This window comes from Syzygium oleosum, unplaced genomic scaffold (assembly GCF_021117445.2).
Source record: "Syzygium oleosum isolate NSW1041296 unplaced genomic scaffold, Sole_v2.1 Sole_v2.21, whole genome shotgun sequence".
Lineage (NCBI taxonomy): Eukaryota > Viridiplantae > Streptophyta > Magnoliopsida > Myrtales > Myrtaceae > Syzygium > Syzygium oleosum.
In genome coordinates this window covers 1,602,163-1,614,123 of record NW_026607505.1, presented here as the reverse complement: position 1 = coordinate 1,614,123, position 11,961 = coordinate 1,602,163, and the positions used below count along the sequence as shown (strand labels likewise).

At 40.7% G+C, this 11,961-nt stretch overlaps 2 protein-coding genes and 1 pseudogene across 3 annotated transcripts; 1 reads left to right on the top strand and 2 right to left on the bottom strand.

The window, feature by feature from the left end:
* Positions 1-549: 549 nt before the first annotated feature.
* On the bottom strand, positions 550-4,274 carry LOC115677481 (mannosyltransferase APTG1). Of its 2 annotated transcripts, none has more exons than XM_030600657.2 (10): positions 4,059-4,274; positions 3,021-3,260; positions 2,820-2,937; positions 2,607-2,711; positions 2,205-2,491; positions 1,815-2,096; positions 1,516-1,717; positions 1,162-1,313; positions 915-1,077; positions 550-813 (listed from the first exon to the last, which is right to left on the bottom strand). In XM_030600657.2, exons 2-10 carry the CDS (start codon positions 3,155-3,157, stop codon positions 730-732), a joined length of 1,530 nt encoding a protein of 509 aa, XP_030456517.2. In that variant the 5' UTR covers positions 3,158-3,260; positions 4,059-4,274; the 3' UTR covers positions 550-729. The 2 variants fall into 2 exon arrangements, with proteins under 2 accessions (XP_030456517.2, XP_030456516.2); XM_030600656.2 differs by having other exon boundaries at positions 3,026-3,260; positions 4,059-4,271.
* Positions 4,275-6,471: 2,197 nt separating this feature from the next.
* LOC115677276 (uncharacterized) lies at positions 6,472-9,882 on the top strand. Its single transcript, XM_030600404.2, has 9 exons — positions 6,472-6,564; positions 7,375-7,473; positions 8,127-8,216; positions 8,426-8,545; positions 8,641-8,736; positions 8,851-8,964; positions 9,056-9,141; positions 9,550-9,619; positions 9,706-9,882. Exons 1-9 carry the CDS (start codon positions 6,472-6,474, stop codon positions 9,880-9,882), a joined length of 945 nt encoding a protein of 314 aa, XP_030456264.2.
* Positions 9,883-10,161: 279 nt separating this feature from the next.
* LOC115677277 (uncharacterized) lies at positions 10,162-11,016 on the bottom strand (annotated as a pseudogene).
* Between the last annotated feature and the right edge of the window lie 945 nt (positions 11,017-11,961).

The following is an 11,961-nucleotide window of genomic DNA, read 5'->3' as shown; positions in this document are numbered from 1 at the left end:
TATTGGTTCTAACCTTTGTTCAGTTTAGTCTCTCTGGCCATCTTATGGTTTTGTCAACATTTCATCCTTCAAAATGGCTTATAGCAGGTAATCTAGGAATAGGTTTCCAGTAATTCAAACTTCCATCAGTTTCATTAGCAAGTTTTGTCTTCCCATCAGGAATGCCAATGCCATGCGAACACTCTGGTGCAACATTTGGACATGTCCATCAGCAAATAAGCAAGTTCCAAACCAGGTCCCGCAATAAGCAAACTTCAAATCACGTTTTTCCGGCTTTAAGGATGCACTTGTTTCGTGAAAAATGAATGATTTAGAAAATATTTTTTTAAAAATGATCGCTTGTTTCGCTGTTCAATTGGGCATCATTTAGCATTTAAATCAAAGGTTAAGATTATTTCCTTTCGCCAGATTAAGGTTGAGGTTTATCGACTTGGTTTATGCCATTAAACCATTGTGTAGGCTATTTAAATCCATAGATTGTTAACTGAGAACCAATTGAAACTTCTCTCAAGTGAAAACTGCTTTAGTTTTTTACGTGCACCTTACAAATGCAAAATGACTTCGTGTAAATTTCTTCATAGCCTAGGAATTGCCAGTGCAATCTGATCAGTATTCACACTCTCAAAAGCAGTTGGATTTCTCAAGCAAAGTGAAAATAGGATGTGAAACCGAAAAAAAAAAACTTCAGACTTGCAGAAAACTCGAATAACAAATGCACGAGAACATATCTCATTGACCTGTCAAAGCATAGACAACCACTGATGATTGGAGGTCGCGATCCACTTTGAAGTGAGCATGGAAGAATCTCTTGACCTGCAATCGTCGATAGTTCGAGTCATCAGGAAGAAACATAAACCAAAGGAAAATGCACAGGGATTAAGACAGTAGTTGTCGAAGTTGAAGTTAATATCTACCTCTTTGAAAGAATGCAACAGCAAGAATTCCCTCAACGCTCTTTCTTCTGATTCGAATAACACTATGTGACTTGGTAGTGACCAATCATTTGCAAGCTCTTTTACAAACCCCACAGGATCCATCATAAAACGGTCCGACTCATCTGGAACACCCCTCTCTTCACTGTCGAGCAAAATCGAATGCAAATCCATGACTTAGACCTCATATAGATAGATCGGTTTTTTACAGGATACCATCAAAGATTACCTTGGTGAGCAGTCCAAGAAACGCATGGGCAGGTCCCGATGAAGGGTTGAATAGTAAGGTGTGGCATGGCAGGGCATAAGGAAAAGGATACTCTTCACTCTATCTTTTGCAGCTTCTCTCGAAAGAAAGTTCATCACATCCTCAGATCCTCTCTGTCCAGCATACCAAAGTACTCAGATATTCAACAAGAAGTTCCAACATACATGTAACAATGAATAACGAAAAAGGTCCTAGTTAACAGAGCCATTCCAGCATTCCAATTTACTCAACGTAAAAGGATAAAGAAAAGGTTAAATGAAACCAAGCATACCAGTTTTTTTTTTTTTTATCAAAGGCAGAAAAAATCTGGAGTACCTGATGAACTAAGCTCATGTACAAGGCCATAGGGATGTTAGTTGCAAGCAAGAAGCAGATGGCCCATCGCATTCTTGAGGGCCATTTAGTGTGATGTTTCAAAGCTTCTGCTGTCTTGTTATCAGAACTGTAGGGTGTCGATATTGCAGCTAGAGAAAATCCCGAGAACATCAAGGTTATCGGAAGCACGGGGAGAACAAATCTGGGTCCACATTTCTGGTTACAAAGGAGGATAAGTCGGGAAAAAAAGTAAGGAATTCAAAGCAGCAAATACGCAATTACAGAGGGATCGCCTGTACCTGAATTCTTTGTGGCCAAGTACGCTGTAAAGTACTAAAACCCAGGCAATAAGCCCAGAAAGCCTCCAATTTCTGGACATGATGATGCCGGCTAAGGAGAACGGCAAAAATGTAAAGAGCATCACTGTGAATCCCTGAGTAAAGTACCAGTGCCACTTGTGTGTTCCATAGTAGTCGCCTCCAGAAGAAAGAAAATTGAACTTGAGAAAGTTCAGAGGTACTAAAACCCATGAGCCATACACTAGCCGATCGAGTAAAGTTGCCAGTCCAAGCACCAGCGCCCTATACAGTATATTAGAAATGCATAAATCAGTCGCACAAAATGCATCCACAGTTGCATGCCATCTAATAGCCACAAGTACCAAAATAGATAGATGCATGATTACTCACCCAACAGGAAGAACCTCCAAAAAAATGAATCTCATTCTATCGCGGGCCAAAGAAAGCTCTAGAAGACCAACATACATCCATATAATGGCACTTGTTGGTCGAATTACACACGCTAATGCTGCCACTACCACGCCCCATATCCTCGTCGATAAGGCATCACTACTGGATGAAACTCTCACACACGGCCAGTAATACAGCCCCATGATTGTAAGGACAGTTTCCAAACTATTTGACAATGTCCGTGTAATGCAGAAGAACATAAACCAGTTTGTCAACTCTGAAAATAACTGACAGAAAGTTAAGGTCAATATTATTAAACTTCAAGCTGAAAATTCCACAAATCAACAATTTGGTCCGAAAGGGACGATACAGATGCTGGCAATTGTAATAGCAAAAGGATACTGCCCATCTAGCGACACGATTGCCAAAAAGAAGGCGAGAGAGTTTATATGAGTAGAGATCACCAACTGCAGAAAATATTGACTGGAGCAGCCTTGGAGCCCTCATCTGCAAAGCAAGAAAAGCAGCTTCGCATATAATAGACGACAGTAACAGTATTGATCATTGTAATTCATCAAACTTATTATGGCAAAAGTTTTAGTTTCCAGTATTTACCATGAACCAAGGTTTATCAAGACCAAGTACTGCGAGAACTTTGTAAAGAAGAGCAAATATCATTGGATGCAGATAACCTCGGATACCCTTTTTCCATTCCCATGTTAGATGTCCATAGCTGGCAATTCATATATCAAACATTCAATGTTTATCCTGTTAGCAACAACACATATATAAAAGAATAGAACTTATGGAGGTTACCTTACCCAAATGCAATTTGATGTGCAACTTCCAGAGCTTGCCAATGCTCGTCGGGGTTGAAATATGTCTGTACAAGCAAGGAATTCAACACTCGCACAGCCAAACAAAGCAAAAACACTCTCTTTTCTGACAAGCATGGATATGATTCTTCTAATTTTTCTTCAGGGAGGTCTTTCAAATTCTGTGATATTTGTACACCACCAGCTGTAGCAGAAGCACTATGTCTCTGTCGCATGGTCGCTGCAAATGCATAGATAGTGATCACATTGTAGATAGGTTAGCAAAACAGAATAAGGATAATCGGAGTTTAATCAGACATAGTGATGAACGAAAAATAAACAAAATGAAAGCGCATTCACCATTCGCAATCAGAGCGAAATAACCATGCTTTGGCCAAAACTGCCATTATATCTCTTTTGGCTGGGAAATGAATCACCTTTCACAACAGTTTCACATGGATAGCCAACAAAAAAACATGCATATGTGCACATTTGTGGCATCCGCAACCGAACCCACAAAGATGTCACTTTCAACTTGCGAAAGTTCTTCGAGGTCAAACCAATGAAAGGCTACTTCAATCTAGGAAAGAGCCGGAAACTCGCTGCGCGTCTAAGTGCGAAAAGACAGTGCAAGCATATCCACTAAACCACGCTAAAGATTTCTTCGTTTTTGCTCGATTAAGATTGGGAGAACAAATCCATCACATTAGCACAACATGATTCAATCTATTTCAATATGACAGAAAAAACTGCAAGATCATATCCAGTTGGTTCCCTCCTGCAGTAAACTCGAACTATAACCAGCAGCCATTCAAGCATATCTTTTCGTTTTCTTCTTTTTGGGGTAAATCTCACTTAGCCCAGCTGCGATACGATCCAATTCAAGTTGCAGATAGTTTCAAAATCTGAACTTTACACGCGATGTGAATCGCGTAGCGGGGGACATCCCAGATCACGAAATGGGGCGTGCTCGTGCGCCTCCGCGGGCGTGTGGGAGAGGAAAGGAAGGGAAGAGGGCAGACGGGGATAGAGGAATTACCTGCGACGGCGACCTCAAATTGAGCTAGCGGCAGCTTCGTTCATTCACGAGGAGAGGAATATGAGACAAACTTCTTCTGGGTTGAAATTTATAGAACCCGCTAACTTATATCCGCTGATGTTTTCTATAGATTTGTAAAATCGCATAGAAAGGCGAGTGAGACAGAGGCCGAGACTGGGACCGACCGAGCCATCAATAGGGGTGATCAAGACTGATGAATCGAACCGAGAATCACTTAGACCGGACCGGATCGGTCGGTTAGATCCAGCAACCAAGGGTGTTAGTCTGGTTCCCGGTTCCTAAAAATGGAATCGGTGTTTGGAAAGTCCGATTCCCGATTTCAAGGGAGGAACCGGGCCGGTCACGACGATGCTCACGCCTCCTTTTTTAGTCTCTCTCTTTTCTTATTAATCGGCCTATTTAAGGTGAAACTCGGTGTTTTTGCCTAAATTTGTCTCTTACTAAACACGGAACCAACTGGGTTTTCTCTGCTCGATTTTTTTTTAAGAGATGTCAGTTCTGAACTATGAGTTTAGCTCAATTGCCTCAAATGGTGCCCATCTCGGTACAATAGGAGCTTCCCATTAGCTCGACTGTTTTTTATCATCATTTCTGTATTCTGTAAAATCAAAGCAATTATATAGATATTTCACATTGATAGGTTTTTCCATCCTCATGCATGCTTGCCTTTCTTTTTTTAATTTTTGGGAGGTGAAGTTCCGGAGACCTGTGAATATAGTAATATGTATGAAATCATTTCACTTGGTGACCAAAATCAAAGGTACTATTGATGATGCCGATTAAAATGAAGTGTTTAAAATGACCGGTTACACTAGACTACTCAGGAACCGGACGGTTCTGGAAATTGAGAACCGGTCCAGGTTCGCTAGGGGACCGATCACTCCTAACTTGAATGGTTCGGGACCAGGCTGGCGCCTACCCAATATTTTCTGCGTGTAACCAACTCCCGTTCTGCTTTGCTCATTTATGCCTGGTCAAAAGGTGTTTTGCATGGAAGAAGGTTCGTGCGAAGGATCGTGCCATCAAGATCAACCGTATTAGGTTGACGTCCATCGGACACTTTTATGGGAAAGCTTAGTCATCTTGATGAACACAGCTGAAGGTTGCAGATTGTGGGTATGGCTGATGTCCAGATTTTGTCGCGCAATCGCCCTCGTCCTCCATTGAAAAAGACAGTGTGGATTATATAGTGTTGGTTTCCTTGGTCAGCACGTTCCTAATTTCGGTCGCCCGTATATCTTCCCAAGAGGCAGTGCTGCCTGCTGTATGTTTTACTTCCAGAGGTTGCCAGGCATTTTCAGATTGGCTTCCACCGGATACTGCAAAAGGAATATACTGATGATGAAGAGATGGGCATCTCAGCGTTGTGATTATGGACGTACTAAACACACCTCACCTCGTATAAAAAAACCCTGAAATCCCGTTTATGTTCTTGAGTCCCGGTTCACCGCCTTTCGAGAAGCTGTGGGATGAGTTTTTGCCAAGTAAGATTGCACATTTTTACTCTCTTCCTATTTGTTACAGTGGATGCATTTAGTTTGTGCATTCTCAAGTCTTTTCTAGTCCTGAAATAAAGTAGCAAATAACTCCGTCAACTTCGTTCCAGCTTCTTCAGTACTATGCTTCATTGTTGAATTGCACCCGTGGGATTTAAAATCCAGTAGTGGCTAGAAGTGCAATGTAACTCGATTAACTTTTCTCACTAGAAAGATTCACAACTAAATACAACATACTTCTGGTTCATGGATGAAGCAGCAGAAAGGATATACTGCAGGATGAATTGATCGATTGTCTGATAAATAAGCAAAAATAGGCAAACATGGTACAACTACTTAGTGCATACCCCTGGACCATTCCACTTAGTGATCTGAAGGAATGATTCAAGGCAGCCATGGTAATAAATTTTATCAGGAAGTAACGCATCCACCTTGGTGAAAGCCAAGGTATCCTTTTCTGAGTCATAACAACTGCATAGATGTTCGATGGAGGAAAATCATCAAAAACGACGTTGTCATATAGACTAAATCTACCACGTGCTGAGCAACTAGACTCTTCGATGTGAGAATCATCCATATAGAACGCAAGAATAATAATTTGAGCAAAGGAAACAATCTACTCCCTCCCTCTCTACCTCCCTTCCAATGCCTCAATTTGTGATTATGAACAACCCATGGCTCTATTTCTAACACGTCATAAATTTGGAGTAATTGGTCATTCGGTTGGAATCATAAACTGGGCATGTCATTCAACCTCAAACCGAATAGAAGAAGATGATCCCCTTTAGAAAGATTGGTCTCTTAGGCTATGAACCAATTTTCTAGCCAATTTATGCAAGAAAGGGGAAAATTGTGAACTCATCGACACAAGTTACATAAAAATTGTAAAAAACTAGATGACTGAGAATTTGGATTGCAGAATTTCCAGTGACTTGAGGCTGCATCACCCTCAGAAGGCAGATGCAATGCAGCAACAGATTTTGGCAAAGGTTTACCACTAACTTTGTATAGTATGAAAAGCATGTCATATACTAATACAACCACATAATGGCTGAAAGATAACATTTGCGCATTTTAGTTGCCATGATAAGCAGTTTCATAGGGCAAGGCAATTTCTGAACATCTTTAAACCAGTAAAACAATCCCTGCAGTGTTCCCTCTCTTCTATCTTCAATAAGAGATGCTTATACCTGCTAAAACACAATAAATCCTAATATCACCTGCAGAAACAAACTACAGCAAAGGGGAAAATGAATAGCAAAGTATGAATGCGAACCGAAACGGGTGCTCGGCTGTGTAAAAGTTAAGCTTATTTGCTTAATTGCCTTTATTTCAAGACTTGAGATTGCACAATCTAAATGCATTCACTGAAACAAATAGGAAGAGAAAGAGTTGGGATCTTTACCTGGCAAAAACTTTATCCCACAGCTTCTCGAAAGGTGGTGAACTGGGACTCAAGAACATAGAAGTTCTTTGATTTAAGGGAGAGGAGTGTTTAGTATGTCCTTAATCACAACTCACTTCACTCTGCGCTATACTCTGTTTCTTTCCCGCGGAAACTCTTTTGAACTTCCGCTTTTTACCTTTTCTTCCTCGTGGAAGCTCTGGCCATGACAGTCCAAGAAGAAGATTATCCGTACATTCATAATTTGCCCGACGAGCCTTGGGACTGGGAAGAAATATCTCTCCATCTTCTTCTCCACTCCAACATCGATAGAGGCTCGTACAATCTTTTACTTTCTCCCTCTCTCTCTTTCATATTGATTTCTTGACCCTTTTCTTTGTTTTTCGTATTCCAGAGTTGGGGAATGAAAGCGATTCCCCAATTGATTCTCAAGCTTCAGGACCCCAAATTCAGGGAATCTGCTCTTCACTTGCTTAGTTCTTTTCTTTTCCAGGTCTGTTCTTGTTCAATTCAATGCTTCAATCTTCTCATGATTCTGTTTACTGAAATTTTTGTTGTTTTGTCAACAGAAGAGGGAAGAGGACCCAGAGAACTATTACAGAGCGGGGTTTCTTTTGTTCCATTCTTGCAGTACTATGGCCATCCAATACAGGTCATTGCTCCTATTTACATTTTACTGTCGCATTAGCATTTGAATGTGTAATGTTGTGGAATTTGAAGCTGAATCTTTAAGAGACCATTCGGTGTAGATTTAGAGTATGACGAGTTAATGTTGTAATCCTTGAGATTAATGTCACTGTTCTTGTTGTTTTTAAGGGTTCCACGAAAGAGGAATTTTTAACTCAGCTTGCTTTGTTATCTAAGGTTATTTAGTCAGTGGTCTGCCAAGGGGTTTCCACATTGGTTGAGAATTTCGTTTTGCATGAAGATCAAGTGGGCGGGCAGTTTTCTCTTTAATCTCTTTGCAGTTCTTGTGAGTGACATGCAGGCTTTGTAAAAACTACTTTGGCACAATGAAAGAGAATCTAGTGTTTTCATTGTGTTCCACAGAGAAAGATTCTTCCCTATTTTCATCCGTACTGACGGTGATGTTTAGGGTGATGGGTGGATCTTTGAGTTGTGGTTGGTCTTGATCTTATGAAGCAGGAGGTGCTCTTGATCTACAGGATGATGGCTGATGGAAGTCTAAATGAGAGAGCATGCATGCGCCTTATCAATGTCATTATACTATTCCAGGTAATCTGAAAGCAACTCAAAAAGAAGCATGTCAAGTGCTGTCTTTTGCATTCGCATTATTGTTCTTGTTGTCCTTGTCTCAGTTAGCTAATTGCTTGATTGCAGTGCATTGCAGCTAATAGAGAAACTCAGAAACATTCATCAGTGTCTGAAATTGGCTAATCACACTCTAGCATTTATCTTGATACGAACGATCTTGTTTCCTTTCTTTTGTTAGTTCAGCCTGCATTGTTAACTTCTTGGTACCCTTACTACTGTTCGCATCCACACTGGAGGTGTATGACAATGTGAGAGCTGTTGCCTCGTCAGTGTTTGGCATTTTATGCCAGGTGCATTCTATTCTCCTTGCAATGAATCATCAATGACTTCATCTGATCTCAGACAAAAATTTACTTTTTCTTCCATATTAATGTCTTTCTTGAAGGCAAGAGAATCCAGTGCTGTCCAATGGGCTATTGAAAATGTGGTGGTGGAAGGATGCTTAATTAGCGTGGACACTGGAAACGAACTCACAAAAGTGGTGAGAATTGCCCTTGGTGTTCTATAATTTGTTAGCACCCTTTCACCTGTTGTCCACCTATTTAAGAATGGCCAAAGTCTGTGGGATTCTCAAATTCTGTCATTTCTTTATCAGATTGGACTTCACATTGTTGAATCCATACTTTGGGTTGACTTTGGAATATCGTACATTTTCAGTCCTGCAGCAGATCATCTGTTGAATAGACTGATGAGAACATGGGATACTTTGGTGCGTCATTTATCAGCCATTGTGGCCACTATATGACATTATGCTGCACAAGTCTTAAAAATACAAACTTTGAAATTTGTCTTTGTTTCAGGTAAATCAGATAGCTGTTGTCCATGACTTCCCTCCTCGAATCCTCTTTCCTACATCCGGTGCTACACTCTTATGTCATGATGAAAGGTAATTTATCTCATTTTCCTTTTGGTTGTGAAGCTGAAAGGTACTAAGCAAGCATTGCTACACTCTTATGTCATGATGAAAGGTAATTCATCTCATTTTCCTTTTGGTTGTGAATCTGAAAGGTACTAAGCAAGCATTTCCTCTTTCGTCATCCAAATGCATCCGGTATGCACAACCAGTGGATATTTGTGAGACGCTATGATTTATTGATGTATGTGCGGTTCATTATAAGTCTGTGCTCCATCAAACTGCTTGCGACCTAGTAGATGCTTTTGAATCTTCTAGTGCTTAAATTGAAAATGAATATAGTGCTGCAAACTTCTAGCACTCAAGCAAATATTCTACTGTTCTCGATTTATGTAGCGACTCCTGATTCTTAAGTTAAGACCTAGCATTCATGTCTAGCAGGGGACACAATCTTGTGAAGCAGTCACTTCCTGAATCCTTCATCAATGGCACTTTTCATGAAAGCCTGAAGGTACTTGCGGATAATTTGGTATCAGAGTAATTCTTTACGAAGGATATGCAAATCTTGCAGCCATAATCTGTGGATATATATTGCAGGAGTTTCCCGTAATTCATAGATTGCTTTCACAACTACCACTGATCGCCGGTATAAATGACTCACGAGCGGCTCCTTCAGTTCACGAGATCTCATCATTCAGAAACGAAACAGGACTAATGGTGTCGAGTGTTTCCCGAAGCTGCTGCATTTCGGCGTTCGGGTGCTATATTGCATAATGTAGAAAACCAGTTCCTCGGATTATTACTTCGGAGAGAGAAATTAGCAGATGTTAACCCGCGTCTTTTGTTGCATGTACAAAATCCTCCGTAAACTGCATTTTTGCTTGAAATTCTTGGTACGATCCTCGAATCCTCAAAAGTCTCCACAACTTGTTTTTCTACGTTCCTCGTTTTACCGTCCATGATCACGTCTTGTGTAAGATGACTTTGCAGGTTTGGCAGATTTTTCTTTCTTTTATATATGATGATTAGATTAGGGAACAACTTCCTGGTCTCTGGATTATCAATCTGGCCAGCAAATCATATTCATTGATCTCTAATTCGGTTTTACTTCTGGAGACACAGGTAAAGCTAATTTAGGATATCAACTGATCATGGATACAAATTGTATTAAAGGCGCAAAATAAACAATTCTTTGAACTGTCAATGTTCCTTAGTCTTTTTCGAGCTTGCGATGATAATTTGACATCGATTAAATCCGACAAAACCAGGCCTTCTTACGCCGGGGAAGGGGCTCCTTCGGCCAGCAAGACACACTGATTCCACACTTGCTTGCTCCTGGGCACAGTGATGGAGGCATTCTTGCTCAAAGCGGGCACGGAGATCATGTAGTTCACCATCGCCTCGTGGCACTCTATTCCAACCAACACGAGCTTCTTGCAGCATTCAGGGGTGAGCTCGTCCTGCTTCAAGAATATGTTGTTGAAGATGCGGTCCCCGCACTCCTCGGTCAGCTTGGTAGCGCATCTGACCAGGTAAGTTTCCGCCTCGGGTGCGGGTGCGGGTGCGTCCTCGTAATCCTCCGCCCGCGCGACGGACAGCAGGGCGGCTCCGCCAGCGATGAGCAAGAAGGCGAAGAAGCGGAAGCTGTCTGATCCTGCCATGGCTAAAAGAGTGGGAAGGGAACAGAAGCGGGAGGTGGTGAGATGAAGGGTGCGAGCCGGTTCCATCTTATAGAAGATTTTGGGAGGTGTGGTTCAAGAGGGGAGGAACAAGCATTCAATTCACTCTTGGCATTCAAGAAACTGCCTCAATGATGTCGATTGCATCACTTTTCAATTAATGGCATGGCTTCAGTTACAAAGTGACGGACTTAAAGGGTTCCTTGTTAACGGACCTTGGAATGGAATGGAATGGTGGAGTACCATTTCATGAACTTTTTAAATCAAGAAGCTTTATCACTCTCAAGCGAGACAAACATGGCGACACACAATCAACAATCATCTCCCCCATTTCCCCAGTATGAATTTACCCTTCAATCTTCCCCCATTTAGATACCAAAATCGATAATCATCAAAATAAACAAGATGGATCCCGAGCTTTCCCGAAGAAAATTTAAGCTACCATTATCATTTCCCTTCAATTTAGCAACTGAGAAACTGGATTTGCTACCTAAAATCAAGAGAAAATGATACAGATGATCCCTAAACTTTGGTTTAATGTGGTCGCTGAACTTTTAACCTTTTGCCCAATGATACATATCCAATCTAGTATCTAAACTATACAAAAATGTTCAATGTTGTTTCTGAATTTGAATTAATGAAAAGATAATATTGAATATTTTCATATCCAGTTGCTAGATTAAATATGTATTAAAATTCAATGACCACATTAAACAAATTAAAAATTCATGAATCACGTTGCAAATCGAGCCGAAATTCAGGAACCATATGTGTCATTATAATCAAACCCTGAATTTTCTTTACAGAACAAACACAGTAACAAGAGAGCTTAGAAGATACTAACCTTTGGGTGGAGGCAGACTTCGCGAGCCAAGCAACGACAATGGGTGGCGAGCGAGGGGATGGGGTGCGACAGTGACTCTAGCTGCACCGGTGCATTAGCGGTAGAGAGGGAGTGTGTTCAAAATTTGATGTAATTTCCCTTAAGGTATAAGGGTATTTTAGTCTAAGAGAGTAAAAATTATTTTCTATTTTTAGAGGATTTGAATTTCTTTATATATAAATCAATAACTTCATTCACCACCCTTATATCACGCGTCATCAAATTTTCATCATCGACTAATGTAAATATTATGAAAACGAGCGATCGAATGATTATATAAATATAATAGTA

Coding starts and splice junctions, on each gene's coding strand:
- LOC115677481 (XM_030600656.2), bottom strand. CDS start 3,255: ATGCGACAGAGACATAGTGCTTCTGCTACAGCTGGTGGTGTACAAATA. Junction 2,097..2,204: donor TTGGAGGTTCTTCCTGTTGG/GTGAGTAATCAT, acceptor TATACTGTATAG/GGCGCTGGTGCTTGGACTGG. Junction 1,078..1,161: donor TTCTTGGACTGCTCACCAAG/GTAATCTTTGAT, acceptor TTTGCTCGACAG/TGAAGAGAGGGGTGTTCCAG.
- LOC115677276 (XM_030600404.2), top strand. CDS start 6,472: ATGACTGAGAATTTGGATTGCAGAATTTCCAGTGACTTGAGGCTGCAT. Junction 6,565..7,374: donor AGCAACAGATTTTGGCAAAG/GTTTACCACTAA, acceptor TTCGTATTCCAG/AGTTGGGGAATGAAAGCGAT. Junction 8,965..9,055: donor TGAGAACATGGGATACTTTG/GTGCGTCATTTA, acceptor TCTTTGTTTCAG/GTAAATCAGATAGCTGTTGT.